At 50.9% G+C, this 21,204-nt stretch overlaps 6 protein-coding genes across 6 annotated transcripts; 4 read left to right on the top strand and 2 right to left on the bottom strand.

Annotated features, from left to right (window-relative positions):
- Window positions 1-1,341: 1,341 nt before the first annotated feature.
- BCR38DRAFT_42971 (uncharacterized protein) lies at window positions 1,342-4,326 on the top strand. The gene is made up of 2 exons (XM_040859982.1): window positions 1,342-2,315; window positions 2,374-4,326. Exons 1-2 carry the CDS (start codon window positions 1,529-1,531, stop codon window positions 4,146-4,148), a joined length of 2,562 nt encoding a protein of 853 aa, XP_040712844.1. The 5' UTR covers window positions 1,342-1,528; the 3' UTR covers window positions 4,149-4,326.
- Window positions 4,327-5,345: 1,019 nt separating this feature from the next.
- BCR38DRAFT_349886 (uncharacterized protein) lies at window positions 5,346-5,522 on the top strand (the record flags this gene model as incomplete). Its single annotated transcript, XM_040856526.1, has 1 exon — window positions 5,346-5,522. One exon carries the CDS (start codon window positions 5,346-5,348, stop codon window positions 5,520-5,522), a length of 177 nt encoding a protein of 58 aa, XP_040712845.1.
- A 665-nt stretch (window positions 5,523-6,187) lies between these two features.
- On the bottom strand, window positions 6,188-7,143 carry BCR38DRAFT_526213 (uncharacterized protein; the record flags this gene model as incomplete). The annotated part of the gene is made up of 2 exons (XM_040865346.1): window positions 6,188-6,917; window positions 6,989-7,143. 2 exons carry the CDS (start codon window positions 7,141-7,143, stop codon window positions 6,593-6,595), a joined length of 480 nt encoding a protein of 159 aa, XP_040712846.1. The 3' UTR covers window positions 6,188-6,592.
- Window positions 7,144-10,135: 2,992 nt separating this feature from the next.
- On the top strand, window positions 10,136-12,394 carry BCR38DRAFT_459657 (uncharacterized protein; the record flags this gene model as incomplete). Its single annotated transcript, XM_040862316.1, has 4 exons — window positions 10,136-11,581; window positions 11,615-11,890; window positions 11,921-11,944; window positions 11,981-12,394. The coding sequence occupies 4 exons, from the start codon at window positions 10,136-10,138 to the stop codon at window positions 12,392-12,394; spliced, it is 2,160 nt and encodes a 719-aa protein (XP_040712847.1).
- A 1,880-nt stretch (window positions 12,395-14,274) lies between these two features.
- On the bottom strand, window positions 14,275-15,972 carry BCR38DRAFT_411760 (Pre-mRNA splicing factor PRP21 like protein-domain-containing protein; the record flags this gene model as incomplete). Its single annotated transcript, XM_040858610.1, has 2 exons — window positions 14,275-15,818; window positions 15,882-15,972. The coding sequence occupies 2 exons, from the start codon at window positions 15,970-15,972 to the stop codon at window positions 14,275-14,277; spliced, it is 1,635 nt and encodes a 544-aa protein (XP_040712848.1).
- A 757-nt stretch (window positions 15,973-16,729) lies between these two features.
- Window positions 16,730-20,688, top strand: BCR38DRAFT_441733 (glycosyltransferase family 39 protein). The gene is made up of 4 exons (XM_040860782.1): window positions 16,730-17,334; window positions 17,402-17,691; window positions 17,752-19,502; window positions 19,665-20,688. The coding sequence occupies exons 1-4, from the start codon at window positions 17,096-17,098 to the stop codon at window positions 20,250-20,252; spliced, it is 2,868 nt and encodes a 955-aa protein (XP_040712849.1). The 5' UTR covers window positions 16,730-17,095; the 3' UTR covers window positions 20,253-20,688.
- Window positions 20,689-21,204: the final 516 nt, after the last annotated feature.

The following is a 21,204-nucleotide window of genomic DNA, read 5'->3' on the forward strand; positions in this document are numbered from 1 at the left end:
GCTAGAGATGCATTGTCAGCGTTTTCCTAACGCCCTTATATTGCCGAGACGAAAACATACGTTCCCATCGTCACACTGGATTATCATCTTCCCTCCATGTTCCTCGACAATCCAACCCTTGACAAAGGCAGCTTGCGGATCCTTAAGCCACACATATCTCTTGCCGGAGAAGTCGTTCTCTCCTTCAATTCCTCTTGCAACATCTATACTCCGTCTCAGATCCTCGGTCTTGATGAACGATGGGGCGAAGGTAGAGGAATTGGGCGTGCCGCTTTTTGAATCAGCTCGCTGGTGCCGGGGGCCATGACTGGTCACTGGAGCCAGATTGCTCGCTATTGATGCCACAGACTGATTGCGGTTGTGCATCGGAGGTGAAGCCATGCCTGACAGCGGCGATGACGGCGACGAGAAGATTGCGGATTTGGGTCTCCCAGTAAAACCAACAGCACTTGCCCCGGGCGAAGTTGAGCCCGTTCTAGAGAACGGATTGTTACGCCGCTGCGACATGATGTACAAGTAGTTCGTCGAATGGCTGGGGCGTTGCGCAAAGTTCAACGAACGGATGCCAACCACCTTGGCCTGGAATTCTTCATATGTTGTTGCAAACGCGTTCGTGATGCCGTCTCGCGAATCCCAAAATCATGTGCCACAATGTCATTAAACAAACAGAAACGCCAACTTTTCCTTCAGAACACAAGGGTATCAGAAGCCAGAAGCCATGATCGTAAGTAGGTCGTAATAGTCGTTTGCAAGTGCAAGTGTATGTAGAAAGTAGAGTTCAATTCCACCTTCGTGTGGTGCAGCGACTTTCGGTAGGTTTGATGTCACAGCAAGTGCAAGCTGATGTTCCCACACAAAATGTTTGGAGAAGTTGCCGTAGCGACGCGCTCGAGCTGCCCGCCTGCCCCAAGCTGTTCCAAGGTGGCCCCTGCATGTTGAGCGGACGTTCTGGCGAGCAGCACTAATCTTAGCTTGGGTTAGCGTTAGGCACTCGGAAATACCCAACTTCCGGGTCGCTGTTTCCCAACCTGGTGTCGAAATAGAAGTTTGCTAGATTGTCGATCGCTTCAGAAGTCCACCTGATTTCAAGCTTCCCATGCTACCACCATCATCTGCCACAAGTTTGAAGAACGAGTTCAATCTATCACCCTGAATGACAATATTGTTGTCACATTCCCAACTCTTGAATTCGAGGACCGAGTTCGCGTCGTATTGTCGCGTTTTGTCGCACTCCGTCTGCGCTTGCTAGCCGCCAGCCCGCAGCCACGTTCTGACGACGCGATATCTCCCTTACATTTCGCGTATTCGGAGGAGTCAGCAATGCTTGTTCTCCTCAAACCGCAGCTGGAATACTTGCGACTCTGCTTCGAGTTCTATTGATCATTGTAGAAACAAAGGAATCTCCCATCAAATTTGCGACTGCCGCTATGTTGGTAGCGTTGTCGAGATAAGTTTGCTCCATACCGTCCGTCATACGAAGAACTCGCCAGCTTTCGCAACAATTCACGTTGCACCAACAGCCCTGAACATGTCTCAATACAATTATATGTATAGCCCGTATCCGGGCCAGCAGTCCCAACAATCCTTCCAATATGCCTCGGCATCCGTCCAAGCCCCAGGACTCCAAGAGTCTTCCTCCGTCGCCGCGCCTAACAACTTGGCCATGACCAATGCCTCATTTGAGTACAACGGGAATAGGATACCTGGCTTGGGCATGAGTGTTGGTAGCGGTACATCGGCGTTTCCATCTTCCTCGTACGGAGGGGACAATGGAGTCTCGTGGCGCCCACCAATGTCTGGGGGAACCCCAAGCATGGTGCTTTCTACGCTAGACCAAGACCTAGGTAAACGGGGCGGGCACTCACATCAAGAGCCACATGCCTCTCCGCGTTCCTCAAACTTTGGGATTCAGGCTCAAGCCAGCCAAGCAGACGAGGATGCCTTGGAAGGAGAGCTGAGCGAAGGCGGGTTTGAGGATCTCTACGAGCCTAGGGGCCCAGACGAGGTTGAAACCACGGGGAACAAGACGCATCAGGCGTTCCAGCCTTCAACTGCTGCAGAGGACCAATCAGGAAGCACTGGTGATGCGGATGGTTCTTCCATCTATGATACTGGGTCGACGCGCGAGGAAGTTCTTGTCGGTAGTACGTCTGGCTCGTTACCTGCAGTTGAAGAAGAAGAATACTCGCCTGGTGAGTACTACGAGCCCGCATACCAAGGACGGGAACGCTCTGGTTCGTATTCTCCTTATCTTTCCCCTAGGGAGATTCACAAGGAGGCTTCTGTATTAAGGATAAGTCCTCGTGAGGCGAAGAGTAAGTGGTGACCAAGCTCGTAAATATTCATTAAGGCTTTTTCTCTAACTGCAGACAGAATTTGCACCGCTCCCTGAGTCCTCGCATTCGTTTGCAGACCCTGCTACGCTTATTAGGCAGCGGCCCGATAGTGCAGCTCTTCCAAACGGTGGTGGCTCGTTAGGTCACAACACTACCCAGGCCATGAACCCCAATAATATTCAAGCTGCCTCTGATGCTGCTTCACCGTACAAATCGGTGTGGGAGGCGAGGAAAAAGGCACAAGAAGCTATTCTTGGACTTTGGCCATTCAAGGTTCGATATCAGGATTACATCGAAGAAGGTTTCGATGCGAGCCTGGTGAAGCCTCTGTTCACGGGTCTTGGCCTAGATACTTCTTCGTCCAAGGCAAATTCTTCCTCGCTGCCGCAGCGTACAAGTGACATTGACGTCCCTTCTGCTCCTGTTTCCCACATAAGCAGCCCGGCCAAATCAATCCAACCTGCTCCTAAAAGCACTCCTCCGCCAAAATCACAGCAACACCCCGCGAAATCCCCGGCTCCTTCCCAGTTACCACAAGCTAGTGCCCCGCGACCAGACAGCAAAAGCAACGCCAAAATGGCGGACAAAACAGGTACTGAAGATCGCAAAACCAAGATTGCGCGTTTGCTTGCAGAGAAGGAGAAGAAACAGAAGACCACGACTGCTGCTGTCGTGCCCCCAGTGTCTGATGCTACCGCTGCATTGCCTCAGTCTGTCCCTTCAACAAAAGCACCTGAGCCCGCGCAACCTTTGCTTAATCAGGCCAAGGCCAAGACTAGAGCTGAAAAGAATCTGATGCTACAGCAGAAAATTGCTGCGCTGAGGAAGGCGCAGGAAGCAGAGGCAAAGAAGAAGCTAGAGCTAATCAAGCAGACCGAAGTCACTGCCGTTTCAGCTGTCCCTCAGCATCCCGCAAAGACTGCAACTGCTACGCCTCCTGTACAACAGTCCGACATGAATGCACCTCCTGAACAGCGTGATGCGGTTTTTAAAGCAGCGGGTATTCCAGGGCTATTCCTCTCATCTACGCCTCAGCCATTATCTGCAAATCGCATTCCGAAGAGACCGGTGGCTTCCGACTTCGACGCCTATCCTTCTCATAGCGGCTCTCTGAAACGTAGTCGCACTCAGGATAGCTTGATCATAGAGGTCAGTGATGAGGAAGACGTCGAAATGGATATGGGATCTCCGACCGATGTTCCCGAGAGCGCTATCCACAATGGTACCTCGTCGACACGACCAGATTCGAACTCGCTCGGTGCGTTCCCGCCACTGACAAACACAAACACTTGGGTTCAACGTTCGAGTCCCATGTCTTCGGCTGTCCATACTCCTCCCGACCATGCAAACAAGCTTGACTTTCTGCACAAACAGATTGAAGAGCATAAAAGAAAAATTGCCGAGGCCGAAGCCAAGAAGGCTGGGAAGAAATCAAATGGAGCCACAACACCTCTGCCTCAGACACCTTCGGAATCTGGCTCTACGCGGCTACCCAAAGTCTCTGACATGGCTGCTAGAATCGCCAAACACGAGAGACGCGATAGAATCGCAAGCTACGAACTGCCAAATGTTGAAACTGCTCTTAGGGAGAAGCAGGAGAAGCTGAGGCGTCTGCAGTCAGAGGCCGCTCAACTCGAACTTGAGGTCAAAGCGGAAATGGCTGAGCGCGAGAGACTAGCAGCTGAGATGGAGGATATCGGAGACAACATCCAGGCTGAATCGAATGATTCAGACGGCCAGACACACTCGAACTCCGGTAAGTCCTCAGAACCAGCAACGCGCATTGCTAGAACCATCTGCGGGGGACGCTAAAGTCAACCAAAGCCCGACAGTTGACTCATCCCAAGAACCAGCACGCGTAGCCAAAGTACCAGAGTCTACCGCCAACCGCCAGGCTGAGGCGGGATTCGTTACCGAGTTGATAAATAATGTTCAGGAGATATCGGCAGTCGCTGAATGCGACAACCCCGAAATTCAACAAGAAACGGGTTCGGTAGGAGATAAGTCCGAGATGGACATCGACACGCCAAGTTCATCTGGAGCTATTGATGATGTCCATACTATGAGAACTGAAGTCGCCGACCCCAAGTGTCACCGAAGCTCCTCTCAGACTGAACTTGCAGTACAGGTCAAGGCTTCCACGGTAGAAACAAGTTCCAGTTTCAGTAATGGTACCGCATCTGGCGGGGATGCCATCGTGGACTCTGCCCTACCCACGAACGACACTCATGAAACACATCAGACTTCACCTAATATTACAGTCGATACCCCTGCAGATGATGCTGGGGATCAGTCAGGTGATGGAGGAATCGTTGACGCGGGCACGCCTCCTCATACCTCTGGTCTCGAGCTGGACCTCAGCGATGAAGATGCTTACAAACCAATTCCTGCCCAAATTTCCACCACGGACAAGTTCCAAGTCTCAGATGGAGAAGAGGGAGAGGTAATGTTCAACCAACAGTCCACTCATACTTGTCTTACCGGAATGCAGATTGCCGATGAGGATCCGTACGAGCCGAGTCCAGCTCAAGCCCCTGTGTCCACGGCCAACCCGGCTTCGGAGGTAGTGACAGGCGAAGTACATATCCGCTCGCCTGTAGAGCATCCCTTACTGACCGCTGTACAGGCCGAGCCCAAACCGACAATCTCCGCTCAAGACCTGCTGTCTTACAAAAGCCCTCTGCGATACTTCCATGCTTACAGATTCCATCCAAAGTATTTCGATGATGTGCCTGGTGGCCTCAAATCAATGACGTATAGCTCTAGAATTGATGCCAATCGCCCGTTATGCCCTTACAATCTGGTGGGGGATGAATGTCCCGGCGGGTCCCACTGTGAATTTCAGCATCTGGAGAAGATGGTGATATCCGGTGAGTCAACAAGTTTTTAGCCAACGACCGCGCCTGCCTACATGATACTTCTGCGAGCTTAAACCCCCTCTTGGATAGCTGACTTGTTTTGTTTTGGGACTCAGACACGGAGATCATTGCACAACTTGGTTCAACCGATATGTACACTGGAGAGGAAAAGAAGGCTTTTGTGGAAGGTCTCAAAAAGGTACTGAACGATCTGAAGGCCAAAAAAGTCAAAGACTTCGATAGGATCACTCGAGCCATCATCAAGTATCGGGCAGACTTCCTCAAAGACCCTTGCAAAGTCCTGCCACTTCACGGTGTCAAGATTTGACAGCGCCTTCATTCTAACTCAACAGCACACCCATTGTCACCTCCTCCCCTCCTTGTAGAACATTCCTACACGCTGTCTAAGTTCATTTCGTCATGAATGCGCCCTTCAGCAAAATGACGAGTAATACCCCACCTGCCACTTGGCGTACAGCATCATTATGGAAATACGCAGTCCCAACGTTTTGACAGCCTCTCTCTGGACGAATGGAAGTCGTCGGTAGATCTTGGTTATATCGATACCCCTATTATGCTATTGAAGTTTGTGTACGTCAGCTACACTGAGGCTTGGCTCAGGAATATGATACGGCAGTGTCAAGAGGGGAAAGCAGAAACAAAGAAAGATGCCGGCTGGCACACCAAAACAAATGAAGAGGAACAAAAGAAGGCGATGAGAGATGAGGCGTAAAGGAGCGGGATTGCCTTGCAACCACCGGCCAGGACTTAGGCGGCACTACATAAGACATGGGCCTTCCGTGAGCAATGCCCATGAGCGCCATAGTGGCTTTTGAATGCTGGGCTCGATATCTGACAGCAGCCAAGCTGCGGGATAGTAGCCATCCTGGGAAGAGCAGGATGGGTTTCCAGAGGAGGTAGTTAAGTGAATTCGCAATTGCATATGGTATTTTTCTTCGACTGCACATCCATTGACATTAAATCTTTTTATTGGGCTTGTCTATCGAGATTGAGCGGTATCAACCTTGATGACCCACAAATGATTTGCATGCACCTGTCCGTGTCAACCTAACATATCATCGTCTCCTCGTGGTCCTACATGATTTTCCATGCCTCTGGGTTCTCTAATCTTCCATGCAGTCTACTCTTCCGTCCATTATGTCAGAAGTTGTATCAGAAGTAAAAGCTGCTAATCAGTCCGGGAATCAACCTGAGCCGCGAGGCCATGGTGATGCTCTTTTCAGCATACACACCTATGTCACTACTTTTGAGCCTCCCACCAATCATATCCTTGAACCCCAAACTGGGGTGGAAAACGCAAAGTACCAGGCACGCCACCACGATCATAAGCCCCTCCATACCATAGAACATATCCTGCTTGTGCATTAAGGGACCAGTCTAGCCGCCGCTCAGCTCGGCGACACGGAACACGCTCCGCCAGAGGATCAGCAGCGTTGCTAGGGCTAGGGCGGCTAGGCTCCATTTGAATAGGGTGGATTGGCGCAGCTGGATCAGGTAGTGGGTTTGGGACTGCTGCGCGGGGAAGCGCTTGGTGCGTAGGAAGAAGTCGGTGGTCGCGGCGATGAAGCCAAGGGTTATGACGACTTGGAAGGTTAGGCCCGCGATCATGATGTTGTTGCCGGTTGTGGTGGATTTTCTCTCGTTAGACCATGCCACCACCGGTGGCTTGGAGGATGAGGGAGATGAGGTCGCAGGGGATGAACTGGGGACGTGGGTGTTGGTCAGCTGATTATGAATAGGGGCTTAAGCTGAGGACGTACAATACGTGGGTACATCTGCGGTGTGATTCTCAAATTTTCAGGTCCATAGATGAGCACAATCCTCGACAAACAGAAATAGATATCCGCCATCATGAAGGCAGGGCCTATGGTCAGGCAGATGATCTGCATGAGGAATCCGCCTTCGGCCCATTGGTCGTGCCAGCTCATGATACGGCCGGCATAGCCCAGGATCTCTCAGATAATACCGAGTGATAGGGCAATGGCGAAGGAGAGGGCTCGGCGAGTAAAGATGAAGACGGCCAGGTTGCCCAACAGGCTGAGGGAGAATAGGACGAGGTACAAGGCGTTGGGCCACAGATCGAGCCGGTATATGTAATAGCTATGGTCATATGGACATATTGAGGGGTTGCAGTCTTTGAAGTTGGCAATAGTTAGATGTGATGGCACTGTTGGGCTAGATGTGAGTCCTGGAGACCCTGTATCAAGGGAAAAACGAGTAGCTACGTGTCTCGTATGTATGAAAAGATGGAGGAGGGGAAACGAAGAAGCAGTGTGCTCTAGTAGAAGTAAGAGCTGGAACCGGGGAGATGTTCGAGATTATAGACCAGTGCTTACGAGGTAGTGGCAATGCACGAGAGATAGATGGATCTCTTGAGACAAATATAATAAGGGCAAGCCCACGCAATGCCTGGCTCCATGTTCACTGTGTATCTATCATCTCACTTCTCTCTCGGCAGCCATGGATGGATCCTTTGCCGCGCCAGAACATGGCCGAGTGTCCAGTTTGCTATACCTGCACAGCTTGCGGGCTACAAGCTACTGGCTACCATTGGCTGCTTCTAGCCAGATCAGGCCCTTATGCTACGGAGCAATAGCAAGGCCTGCCGGAGAATATAGCACCGACGCCGCCGGCACTCTTGACGTTTACGCGACTCCTCGAAGGGGAAAGTCTACGATGATAAGATGGCTTTCCGTCGTTCTAGCCCCGACTAGAATCCGACATCTCATACCACCCGGCACTCCGACGGCTTGTCCACGGTTCGAGTTGGTGATCACCACTTGCAATGTGACTTGACGATCCCTGAATTGCGGTTGGTTCTGGTGCCTGACCATCATTCCATCCACATGAAATTTGAAATCGTGGTAGCCGTCACAGCCTCCTACTATGTTTGTACTGAGAAATAGGCAGGGATGGCCGGTTGATTCCGCGCGCAAATCTAATTGCTCAAGACGCAAACTTGGATGGATAGAAGCTGGCCGACAGGTTCGCTGTGTGGTCGACAACCGAAACTTTGAAACCGACACTTGGGTGAGTCGTAGTCGTAGTCGCAAGTTGGTGGGGGCTTACATGCTGTTGTAGAGGTACCCGCTGGCCGCGATTGAGACGCTACTTAGTCGTCACGGCTCTTACCTTCTAAGCTGCAGATCTATTTGACCTTAATATATTGCAGCCTGTACCCTTTTCAGATGTGACGAACTGCGGACTTTTTTGCAACATCTCGACGTCGTTGTTATCAGCAGAAGGCTCTGGTAGAAGGCTATGTTCGGGTTCTTTCCTCCATTTCGCGCCAGCCTCTTTGCGGTACCAAAACCGACGTGTCACGAAGCGAAGAACAACAGCGCAGCCCTGCTCGCTGCAACTTCGACTCAGCGTTTTTGACTGAGCCGGACTTGGATTTCTTTTTTGCTGGGGTCATAGAGATGAAGGAGTATTATAAAACCTGTTGAATATCTTGACGGTCAGGAGAAGCTTGTTCAATAGAGAGGAGAATGTATAGTAGATGAGGTACCACAAACATCTGATTTCTAAAGCATTACCGTACCCATCAGCAAACTTTGGAACCGGACCTTCATCGACCACGACAATAAGCGGGTAGACAATGTAGAAGAGCATCGGAGGAGCAAGGGAGAGCAACATTGAATTAGCAACACTAGCTTGTTGTGTGGAAGGTAGCTCAGTTGGCACTCAAAGACATGGGACAGCTATGTTCACAACACGCTATCATAACAGAGACAAGGGCAGAAGATATTATTTCCCTTGTCGGTCGAATAAATTTTCTTCGTCATAACACTGCTCGAGGCAGTGCGTATAGCGAAAAGAAGGGAAAATCAAAAATTCCACCGCTCACGGCCCCTAAGGACAGTGACACATAGATAACTCCACGATGTGCAATGCAGGTTTTCCATGCTACCTCCCCGGGTTTTTGATCTTGGGAAGGCGCCGCAAGGTAAGTATACAGAATCAACTCCTACCAAACGACGGTATGGAGGGTTGAGAAGGAAATATTTATAACTCCGGGAGAGGCGGAGTGCGGCGGCAATTCGGTGCTGAGTTTACAATAGTCCGAGCTGGCAGAACTTACTGTCACCACCAGCTGGCCGTAGCTCAAAGTGAATTTGGCCCACCAAAATTCTGGGCAACAACATTTACCTGAGGGTGCTCATCATGCACCTTCCTAATTATATTGCCATTCAAGTGAGTAATACCTGGATGGGACGGCACAGCCAAGGGCGGCAACTTGCAAGCTAGCCCGGTATTCCTGTGTAGGAAACCGACATAAAACAATGATTTCACCTGGGTGCGCCATTCGACATGCCATCAGGTTGGTACCATTTCAATCAAGATACATTCTGATCTATTCCAAGGCCTCGCAGTCCTCTAGATCTGGATTGTATCCCTTCTAGTTTCTAATTCCAGACGCTGGCTCATCATGTATGTACTGTTGTCAGCAATGGTTTGAGTTTGTTAGGTACTGCATTTGCTATTGCTGGTATCCTGACCTATTCTAGCTACTCTCGGCCCCTGGAACGCGGGGAAGAACTCTATATCAACTGTCCTTATTTATTTATCCACAGGATTGGCAACAACGTCAATCGCAGCATCCGTCCAATTGAACTGCGCTGGTAATTAGAGTCTCACAACTGTTGATGCCGATGGAAAGTATTCGTACACGGAAGATGTGAGATATGTGCCAGACCACATCGCTTATCCCACCAATAGCTCGCCAATCAAACAACCTTTCAACAATGGCGTTCACGACCCAGGCTAGCGCAGGAGCTTGACGGCCTAAGGTCTCATTACAACGTCATCGTCGATGTCCGAGCTTCTCAAAGAGATGCGCACGTAATGTTTGCCTCGACAACAAAACCATCGACATGAATCTTCACCCAATTGTCTCATATTTGGTAGGTATCGAAGATGACGAGCGTATTTTCGTCCTGCTTTGGATGGGCCAAGAACGGCACCGAGGCCGAACACGAACCACTCTTGCCCCAGTATGAGCAAGACACCCACCTACAGCGGCAGCTGTACCGGAAGCTCCACAGCTATCAGATGATCCGCGCTTTCACTAAAGGATATATGCCCAGCACCGAGCAAATCATCGTCAACCTCCGCACACTGCTGGCCAGCGATGTCCTCAACCCGGACAATCCAGATCTGTCGGACAGTGGCTGCCGGTTGGTGCGACTCACCAAGCTATGGCTTCACCAGTTCATCACCCTACTTCAGCACAAGAACGACAAGGACCAGATTCAGGATCTTATTTGGTTCTTGACCAAAAGCAGGATTTCAGTCGATGTTGCCGATCTCCAGGTCCGCGCCCAGAAGTCCAAGGCCAAGGCTGACACCGCTGCTGCATACAAGAGCCTGCAAACTGTGGGGTCGCTGCTGTTCACCAACTCGGATTTCCGCATCTTCCTCAATGATCTCAAAGTAGTAGGCCGCGAGATATTCAAGGACTCTGCTTTTGCCTTGAGTTCCGCTGCTGAGCAAGTCGGCAAGCAGATTGAACCATCTCAGGAGGAGCAGAACAGTGTTGCCAATGGCAAAGCAGACGCCAATGGCAAAGCAGACACCAACGGCAAAGCACCATCTGGGGAGGAGCTGACACAGGAAGTCCAGGATATCAGCAAAATCGTCGCAGAGGGCGGCAGTGAAGTGGCAAGCGCAGCCATAGAGAGTGTACAGGACAAACTCACTGGTGATGAAGGCTCGACATTGCTCAAACGCCTTCAGCAGGTTGTGTTAAACCTCCGCAAGCGCAAGGACTATTCCGACTCCGTCTCTACACTTTCGTTACTTGTCAAGCGATACGCCAAGGTTTATTCACGTGCAGCTGAAGAGATCATCGACGTGGCCCAGGATGATGTGAATGAGAACCCCGAAGCAGATGAAGCTGTTAAAAATCTATGGGCGTTCGTCACTAGTTTCGGCGACCAGAAGTCATGGGACAAATGCGAGGAGCTCTTCAAAAAGGTGATGAGCCATAAGGACAGTGATCCTGAGTTCGAAAATCTCATGTTGGATGTTGGCAATAGTTTCCAGAGCCTGTTGACGGACCCCGAGTTTTTCCACAACGCCGAGGAAAAGCTACGAGAACTTCGAAAGAAGAGCAAGGAGGTCGGCACAGAGAGCAGTCTGCGACACGACGTCGACGAACTCCTTCAGCAACTCTCGGTCACGTTCCAGAGTGTACTGCGGGATGAAGACATACACAACCTCACAACAACCACTTTGCGAGTCTTCGGGGTCCTGTCTCCTACCAGTTCCGCACTCAACACCGACCTCGTCCATGATGCTCTCAACGTATTCGTTCCCCTCGTCATATCCGCCATTCAGTACTTTCCCATTCCCCGCCTCGAAGTTAGCACGCCCGCCATTGATCTACTTCTAGAGAATGTCATCATCGAACCAGGCGTAACGGTCAACCACAGCTCCTTCCTGCCGTACAGACTGAAGGTGGAGATGTACAACGATATTGAAATTCGTAAAGCTCGCTTTGGAACCTCCACAACAAGCAAGAACCTGGCCCTTATCAAGATCGACGGCCTTTCCCTCCGTGCAGAGGAGCTTGGCTTCTGGTTCCGTGCCCACAGCGGCTTGTTCCGCTTAGCCGACGAAGGCATTGCAAGTTTTGCTCTGGACGAGCGTGGAATCGACATCCATCTCGAGGTGGAGATCTGCCGCGAGCGACTGGAGCAGATTTTGACACTTCGCGCCGTCAGGGTACGAGTCCACAGGCTCGACTACCAGCTTCGCAAGAGCAAATTCTCCTGGCTCGGCTGGCTTTTCAAGCCCCTCCTACGCCCCCTTTTCAAGACCACCATGGAGATTCAGCTGGCGACGGCGATTGGCGACATGTTGCGCGCCGCAAACCGTGAATTGCTGTATGCGAGAGAGCGTCTGCGCGCTACGCGGATCGCGGATCCGAATGACTTATTAACATTCATCAAGGCTGTGGCGGCACGGCTGGTGCCGGCGGAGGACCCAGACTTGTATACGAGAGTTGGCGTGGCGCAGCCAGGCGAGGGCGTCTTCAAGGGTGTGTATACGCCGAGCAGCATTGTCAAGATCTGGAATGAAGAGGCTTCTAGAGCAGGCGATCGCGTCGAGGAGTTTGAGGTTGGTGGATGGAGAAACGAAGTTTTCGACACCCATGCGCGAACCTTTATGTGATGTTGTACTTGACGGGGATTTCATTGTATCACAGATTGTAATTTTGGCAACAAAGGATAGGGACAGCGAAAATAAGTAGTTTGGTGTTTATGGTTTGGTCGATTTACAAAATCGGGTATGTCACTCACTGCAGTAATTTTCTTTGCTGGACTCCCAGAATTAGCAGTACTGGGCCTGTATCATATACGACAAAGGCATAGGCAGTGTTTAAACTTTGAGAAAAGTTGGGTGCAGCAGAATTGGGGGTCACATGCCCTGCGGACGATTCAGTACGAAATCTCTTCTCCATGGGACTCGGTGACATACTCGAGAGTGTCTGGATCTGAAAAGTCTACACTTGGTTCTGATAACGATATCGAGCAAACAGAATCTGGTGTTTTACAAAACGTTGTATCAAGAGGGAACATTATCATTACTCACCGTTCGGCAGAGTCAGTCAGACACAAACAGAACCGCCAGGTTCAATTACTAGCAGGCAGATGTCTAATGCAGGCTTCATCCCACCAAGAGTCAAACGCATTGCAATCATTACTGTGCAAGCTTGGGCAATGTACGGTGGTTAGCACACCGTCCTTGCACGATGCATAAGAACAACCCAATCCCTTCCCCAAATTATTTTGCTTTTTTGAAATGCGCGTGTAATCCCGTTAGATTCTTACCTAGATATGTTGTCGAATGTGCCTCGCTGCGAATGAATTTAGCAAACAAACACCGTCAGGGGTGTCCACAAGAGGTACACCAGGTTGAAATCTCCACAAGAAACTCTTTTCACTCTTTGGCCCTCTTCATTTTTGCAGTACGACTGGATCTAGTCATTCGTGTTGTCTCTTCACCGTCATCTGGGTTAAAGCGCGAGAGATATCAATGCCAGCTTCGTTTGTAATGAGGCCCTAGTAAACAGGCGCAGACGACTAAACCTTGGTGAGCGGGTGGGCCAAGGGGCTTTATCAGATATATAGGGTGTTTTGACAATATCCATCCCAACAAATGTGACAGATAGCCTGGTTAACTCAGTGGTAGAGTAGTTGACCTTAAACCCAACAGAATAAGTGATATAGAGTGGTACGTAAGTCTCGGGCTCAATTCCGGGACCGCATACTTCATTCTTTATGTTCTTCCCTTGTCATAACTTAGGAAAGAAGGCAATGGTAGCGCTCACTAGGGGTACATGTACGGAAATGATGAGATAGAACAGTCTCCAAGCTCGTAGGCTGATTCGGTCTGAAACTACAATCCATATGAAGACGACCCTCGCACTTCTAGAAACCGTGGAGCTTGCTTGGTAGCTATGGGTGGCAGGTGTGTGTGGTGTTGGTGGGACGCACGATAGAAACTGGGTAATGGACTTGGACCTCGACTAGGTACGGATCAGTGATCTTCACTGGTTGCCACACCACACTACAAAGATATAAGCACATCAGCGCATCCATCGCTGAACTGAATTAGACAGGTGAGTTGCCAAAAGGGCAGGGTCTATGCTTTGAAATGGACGAGTTTAATCGATCAGATTCATCAACGTTGGTACAGAAGCTATATTGCGTATGAGCGTCGCGAACGAGTCAAATTTGAGCAATCAATCTCCTGGGGTTCATTACCTAACTGAACCCTGTTCATCCCGCCATATACTCAGCTTCGCGACTGGTTTGATAATCAACTTTTCTGCTTTAAGCGGCGCAGGCGTGCTGCCCACAGCAGTCAAAGCCGGACATACAGGTAGACGGTCGTCGTGTGACCATACTACGCAGAGCCTCCGTGGCGCCTCGACCACCAGCAACTCATTTCCAACAATAATACAAATGCTTTCGAAGCATGTGGCTGCGTTGTACACTGGCATTTCCCGACCTTGGAATTCATTTTCCCCTTCATGAAAACAACTCTGCTCAAAGACCTTGCTCTTTTTCCTTTGCGAACCGTTGATGGATTCTCGCAATCTGTTCATCCACATTTACACTCTGCAGGTGATTGACGTGTGCTTGGCTGCGTCCCTCCAAGTTGCCATCGAAGCTGTTCAAGGCGGCTCTCTTCCGGCGTGACGCTTCTTCTTCGTTAATGGGTTGTCCGGTGACACCGTCAAATAGGTCTCCACGTTGGCTGGCAAACCGCTTCAGGTTATTAGCCATGTCGGCATGACTCAGGTTCGTTGTGGCGTATCGAGACTCGGACTTGGCCTTTTGCTCCTTCCACTGAGGATCAAGGAGCTCGATCCGCATGTGCTCCTCCAGCTCGTTCATGGGAATTTGCTCCTTGCAGTTGGGGCAAAGCGCCGTCTGAGTTCCTTGCCTATTCGCTGCGCGCGCGGCGGCTCGCGGGACGTAGTTCTCCTTGATCTTCATCGGCGCAGCCCTTCCCTTGGCTTCGGCCTGGGCTTGCTGCATTCGGGCGCGAGCCTCTTCTCTCTCGCGAATCCGCTGTGATTCCTCATCCTCCTGCATGCCATTTGATCTTGGCGGTGGCGCCATATGATATGCCAGTTGGGGCGGTGGCATTTGTTGGGGCTGATAGGTCGGTTGTACACCTACCATGGGCTGTGGAGGATATGAAGGATGTTGTGGAAGGTTGTAGTTGGCTTGCGCTGCATATCCATTGAAGTTGCTGTCTTCTTCCGAAGGGAAGCCTTCTTCGATGCGGAGGTTGGCACTGACAGAGGACCTGGCTTTCTGCTCGAGAGACGCGTATTGCAGGTCATTTAGAGAAGTCGGTGGTGGGAGATTTGCTTGATCGTCTGCATCGGTAAAGAGCACCGTCTCGACAACGACAAAGTCGTGCCAGTCGATCTGCTGATACGACATCTTCTCCTTCTCGGCTTCCTCTTCCTTTTTCTGTTTCTCGGTCTCTTGATGCTTCAGCCATTCGGCTCGTTGCTTCGCGCGCGCCAGGACGTGAAACTTGTCGTCAATATTTCGCTGTAATTCGGCAACACGCTCCTGCTGTACCTTGCCCCCCTCACCATCGATGCCACCAGCTCGTAATAACATGGAATATTGGTCGATCAGATGCTGGAAGAAATTATGCAAACTATGATTTGGTCGCAGAAAATCAAATTGGTAGTTTCCGGTCTCTCGTTGCGAAAGCGTCGTCATGAACTGCCGGCCATTCTTCGCGACAAAAAGTGCAGTCAGCTTCACCACCTCGAGATCCTGGGCGCTGATGTTGGGCATACGAGCTGAGAATTGGAAGTCGGGAGGTTTGGGAGGACCAGCGGGTTTCGCCTCCACAGGCGCAGCAGCTTCATCTGCGCGGCCAGCTGCGACAGCGGTGCCTCGACCCTCCTTGATCTCGCTGAGTCGCCATAGGTAGAAGGGGTTGTAGGGGTCGGCGTTGCTCAAGAAGCTAAACTTGGGATTGTGTTTCTCTCGCTCGCGAATGCGATCTTCGAAGGTAATACCATTTCGGGCAACAAATCCTGCTGTCTTTTCGAGGATAGCTAGACGCAAGGTTAGCCTCGGTGGTCTCAAGTACACACGGCTGAGAGAGATGGAAAGCTCACTTCTGAATTCTTTTGGGGGGAGGACGACACCCTGAGGTGGTTTAATGTCATCAAGTACGGCAGCTGCATCCCCGTTAGTCGTCGCGGCCATCTTGACGTTGGTAATGCAACCCTCCTTCAAGTGATGTTGATTGTCGCAAATAAGTTGGCTGGGGATGGCGTGGATCGCGACTTCGACGTGCTGTCAGTAGCTCTCGGCGCGATTGAATTTTCCGGGGTTTGACAAGCGCGGAAGAACGATAATCCTCTACTTAAGTGCCCAAAATCCGACGCCAGGGTAAAGGTACATCGATAAAGTCCTCCCGGGTACTCAGACCCAGAAATCGGATAACTCAATCTTGTACTATTGTACTGCCCAATGGCTTAAGAGAAATAGTTTATTTGCATTGTTTAGTTGTAAAGTGTGCTTGCCTACACAGTACGTCTTCAAGTAGAGCAGGTCTACGAACTCACCATAACGAGAGCGAACTTTGATGCAGGGTTCCCCAGGCCAATTGTCCTCTGAAGCCCTCAAGGTGCTGGGTCAGTGACGTACCTTGTCTTGGATTGGAATCATCATGCGTTGAGGCTGGAGCAAAGGACGGGGCCTCTAGGTACAGCTATACAGACCAAGACAGACGAACAAATTCAATCAGAGAAAGATCAAAGGCACAGTCTCTATTGATAATTGCAAATATTTGAAAGATAGGTCCGTTGGGGGAATCAATTTTTACATGTTTAAAAGAAGCATAGGCCAATAAGTGCAAGGCGCTGGCAGCTGAATGATCCCTGCTCATGCATACGCGCCTAGCCTTTTTGGCCCGTCCCAAAATCGGATGAGGCCACTGTTGCTTTCTATCCCGGGCGGAATTTTGAGCTCCAAGGCATTCGCGGTCGTGAATTTATGATTTCCAGGACCCCTTAACCCCTTCGTTCGGACCCCATCGCCGACTTGCGACCCAGGGGCTATTTGTCCAACTCCCTTGAGAAGCTTCGTGTTCTCGGGATTTTACTTCTATGATCTGTTTGTAATGATCTATTCTCCTTCTTGACCCTCGTTAAAACACCCAATTTCTTTCCTCTCCTCACAGAGAATCTGAGGTTGCGCAAAGCTCCTTTTTGACCCGTAGCCTCGTCGGGATCAATTAAGAGGCCACGCACACCTCTTTCACCCTTACACCTCGAAATTCCCATCCATAAACCACCACGGTAGCGCTCGAGAGACACAACCCACCATGGCCAAAGCCGCAGCCATGAAGCCGCCGGCTTCAAAAGGCTCTTTCAACGCGCCCCAGCCCGTCAAGAACCAGATCAAGAAGCACGACGACTACACATCGGACGGTGTCGAAGACAACGATGTCTTCTTACTACCCATTTCCGACTACCAGGTCATGGCCGTGCTGACCGTTCTGGGAGCCATTGTGCGGCTGTTCCGCATCTACCAGCCCACCAGCGTTGTCTTCGATGAGGTGCAGTAAGTACTTTGGACACGGCTTCGTATACATCTTGTGACAAGACAGCTAACGTCACCTTCCTGGCAGCTTCGGTGGATTCGCTTCCAAGTACATCAAGGGCCGCTTTTTTATGGACGTACACCCGCCGTTGGCAAAGATGCTCATCGCCTTGTTCGGATGGCTTGCTGGGTTTAATGGAGACTTTGACTTCAAGGACATCGGCAAGGACTACCTGGAGCCAGGTGTCCCATACGTCGCCATGAGACTCTTTCCTGCAGTCTGTGGTATTCTTCTGGTTCCGGCTATGTTCCTGACGCTGAAGGCGGTCGGATGCCGCACCGCTACGGCCGCTCTGGGTGCTTCCTTGATCATCTTTGGTAGGTCCTAACCGTAACCGCACATCCGTAGGACATAACAATTGCTAATGCTCTCTACAGAGAACGGTCTACTAACCCAAGCCCGATTGATCCTTCTCGACTCGCCCCTTGTTCTTGCAACTGGCTTCACTGCCCTCGCCTTCAGCTCCTTCACGAACCAGCATGAGCTAGGACCTGACAAGGCCTTCTCAGCGAGTTGGTGGTTCTGGCTGGTCATGACTGGCCTGGGATTGGGTATCACTGTCAGCATCAAGTGGGTTGGTTTCTTCACGATTGCTTGGGTCGGACTCCTAACCCTTGTTCAACTCTGGGTCTTGCTCGGCGACACCAAGACTGTCACGATCCGAATATTTGCCAAGCATTTCATGGCGCGTACATTCTGCTTGATCATCATCCCCACTACTTTCTACATGGCCATGTTTGCAATCCATTTTCTGTGCCTTGTCAACCCAGGCGACGGTGACGGATTCATGAGCTCCGAGTTTCAGGCCACACTAAACAACAAGGGCATGCGAGATGTCCCTGTTGATGTTGCCTTTGGGAGCAGAGTCACCATCAGACACGTCAACACCCAAGGTGGTTATCTGCATTCCCATCCTCTGATGTACCCCGGCGGTAGCCAGCAGCAGCAAATCACTCTTTACCCCCACAAGGACGACAACAACATCTGGTTGCTCGAGAATCAGACGCAGCCCCTGGACCATTCTGGCGTGGAGATCAACGGAACGGAAGCCTGGGACAACCTCCCAGAACCTGTTTACATCAAGAATGGCGATGTTATCCGTCTATACCACCAACCCACCGACCGCCGCCTCCACTCTCACGATGTCCGACCCCCCGTGACCGAGGCCGATTGGCAAAACGAGGTCTCGGCCTATGGCTACGAGGGATTCCCTGGCGACGCGAATGATCTGTTCCGCATCGAAATTATCAAAAAGCAATCGATTGGTTCTCTGGGCAAGGAGAGACTCCGGACTATCCAGACCAAGTTCAAGCTCGTCCACATCATGACTGGTTGTGTTCTCTTCTCTCACAAGGTCAAACTTCCTGAGTGGGCTTCGGAGCAACAAGAGGTCACCTGCGCAAAAGGAGGCACCCTCCCGAACAGCGTGTGGTACGTCGAATACAACGAACATCCTCAGCTGGGAGACAATGCCGAGAAGGTCAACTATGTACACCCTGGGTTCTTGGGCAAGTTCTGGGAGTTGCAGAAAGTCATGTGGAGAACTAATGCCGGCTTGGTCGAATCTCACGCTTGGGATTCTCGCCCTGACTCGTGGCCCATTCTTCGACGTGGTATCAACTTTTGGGGCAAGAATCACCGCCAGATCTATCTGATCGGCAACCCTGTGGTCTGGTGGTCCTCGAGTTTGGCAGTCATCGTCTACGTGCTCTTCAAGGGTATTGCTGTTCTTCGGTGGCAGCGCAGCTGCAACGACTACGCCAACCCCACCTTCAAACGATTCGACTACGAGATTGGGTCTTCGGTGCTTGGATGGGCTCTGCACTACTTCCCTTTCTACCTTATGCAACGTCAGCTCTTCCTACATCATTATTTCCCAGCCCTGTTCTTTGCGGTTATGGCATTCTCCCAGATCTACGACTTTGCCACTGCCCGCCTACCTGTCCGAAGCGTTCGCGAGAACCCCATCATCAACAAGTCCGGTGCCGTTGCGATTTTGGCGTTATCAGCCATTGTTTTCGCCCTTTTGTCGCCGCTTTCTTACGGGAACGCCTGGACCAAGGCAGAATGTAATCGTGTTAAGCTGTTCGAAACCTGGGATTGGGATTGCAACAACTTCCTCGAGAGCGTAAGTATTCCTTCCCAGGGCTTGCCTTCCAGAGGGACTTGAAAAAAGGGGTTTTGATCGGCCGGGGATAATACAATATGTTTTCTCAAAGTTTGGATACACATCACATGAGGAAGCTGGCTTGTCACATAGACGGTAGACTAATTTATATGTTGTCTGTAGTACGATGCATACGATAAATTGGGCCAAGGTGCCGCCGCCAAAGTTGCCCAAACCTCACAGCCCGTCGTAAAGAGCAACGCCGCACCACCGCCACCGCCGCCAGCCCAGCAGCAGCAGCAGCAGCAGCCCGTCGGCGAAAACAAGAACCTCCCAAACGGGGACGGGGGCGCCGCGGGAATCTCCGGGGCGCCCAAGTTCGAGCCGCAAGGCCAGAAGGTGCTAGCACGCGAGGAGCGCATCGAATACCGAGATCAAGACGGCAATCTGCTCAACGAGGAGCAGGTCAAGGAACTCGAGGGCAAGGTCGAGTTCCGAACCAAGTACGAAACCCGAACTCGCGTCGTCGACGCAGCCGGCAATAATGTCCCCATGCCCGATGGTGGCTGGGCTGGCCAAGCCGTAGCGCCGCCCCATCCTGATGTCGAGGGTGCTGAGAGCAAGACGGACAGGAAGGAAGCAGTTCAGGCGGAAGAACCCGATCAAGCGCAAGAGAAGGTCGTCAAGTCCCGCGATGGCGAGAAGGAAGCCCAGAAGGACAAGCCCAAGCCCGCGAGTGAGGGCAATGAGGCGACTGCTCAAAAGGTATAGCCAGTACCCGACGCCGAGTCGGAGTTGAGTCTCGTGTGTACACTACCAATTAGTCACGTAATGAGGATCATAGGAAAACTCACGAATGGGGCGATGAGGAGAAAGAGGCGCATCCTCGGGGTGAAAAAGGGCTCATTGCTTACTGCTGAACGCATATTCCGATCAGCTGCATTACTACTATCGGGATTTTTCCTAATCTAAGACTCTACTTTCTAATCCTTCATTCCGCAAAATGTATGCAAGTTGACGGAAGGCGAGGTTCGTGTTAGTAGGCTGAAACTGCTGAGTTGTCAAATTATCTCTTCTCAGTCTACACATGAATATCCGGATTTGAATCCATGTCCGCAGATTGTGTCAACTCAATTGGAGGCTTCTTGACAGTTTAAAGCGACGACTACTTCATAAAATAGACTGAACCTTCAGTTCGAAATATTAGGCCTTTGCTATGAACCGGCCTAGAGCTCTCCGTGATGGCTATTAAACGCAAGGAATTCAGTGCATTATGCTTAGCAACAAGATGCAGTAAACCAATTGAGAACTAGTGATGGGGTTTTCCCTAGTATCTTTAAAACTTATATTCAGGTAGCCAACGGAAACGCAATGAGTGTAGTGGATCGAACCAAACACTTAAACCTCAAGGCCTTTTTTCTGTTCAGGCAATTCAAAGCACTGAGCCTTGCTATTATTTTATCAATGTCCAAAGCCATGTCACGGTCGTAAACTGGGGTTATAGTGATCAGTTTATCTTCGGTGATACCTCTGAAGAAGCCAACGATCCCCTGACGTTCCTTATTCATCCAGCCACTGCAGTTGATAAAGCATCCTTTTAATGTCTCGAAATTGATAACAAGGATCGTTCGGCCTTCGACATGAGCAGCTCTCCCCGATTTGGCTCTCGAATTCTATAGCACCTGGACCATCTCGGCCAGTCCTTATGTCATCTTCGAATCTT

This window comes from Pseudomassariella vexata (assembly GCF_002105095.1).
Source record: "Pseudomassariella vexata strain CBS 129021 chromosome Unknown BCR38scaffold_11, whole genome shotgun sequence".
NCBI lineage: Eukaryota > Fungi > Ascomycota > Sordariomycetes > Amphisphaeriales > Pseudomassariaceae > Pseudomassariella > Pseudomassariella vexata.

What these genes read in the sequence shown, in the direction of transcription:
- BCR38DRAFT_42971 (XM_040859982.1), top strand. Translation starts at nt 1,529, where the DNA reads ATGTCTCAATACAATTATATGTATAGCCCGTATCCGGGCCAGCAGTCC. An exon ending in AAGTCCTCGTGAGGCGAAGA is followed by an intron (nt 2,316 to 2,373) that starts GTAAGTGGTGAC and finishes AACTGCAGACAG; the next exon opens with AATTTGCACCGCTCCCTGAG.
- BCR38DRAFT_441733 (XM_040860782.1), top strand. Translation starts at nt 17,096, where the DNA reads ATGGCCAAAGCCGCAGCCATGAAGCCGCCGGCTTCAAAAGGCTCTTTC. An exon ending in GTTGTCTTCGATGAGGTGCA is followed by an intron (nt 17,335 to 17,401) that starts GTAAGTACTTTG and finishes CCTTCCTGGCAG; the next exon opens with CTTCGGTGGATTCGCTTCCA. An exon ending in GCAACAACTTCCTCGAGAGC is followed by an intron (nt 19,503 to 19,664) that starts GTAAGTATTCCT and finishes TGTTGTCTGTAG; the next exon opens with TACGATGCATACGATAAATT.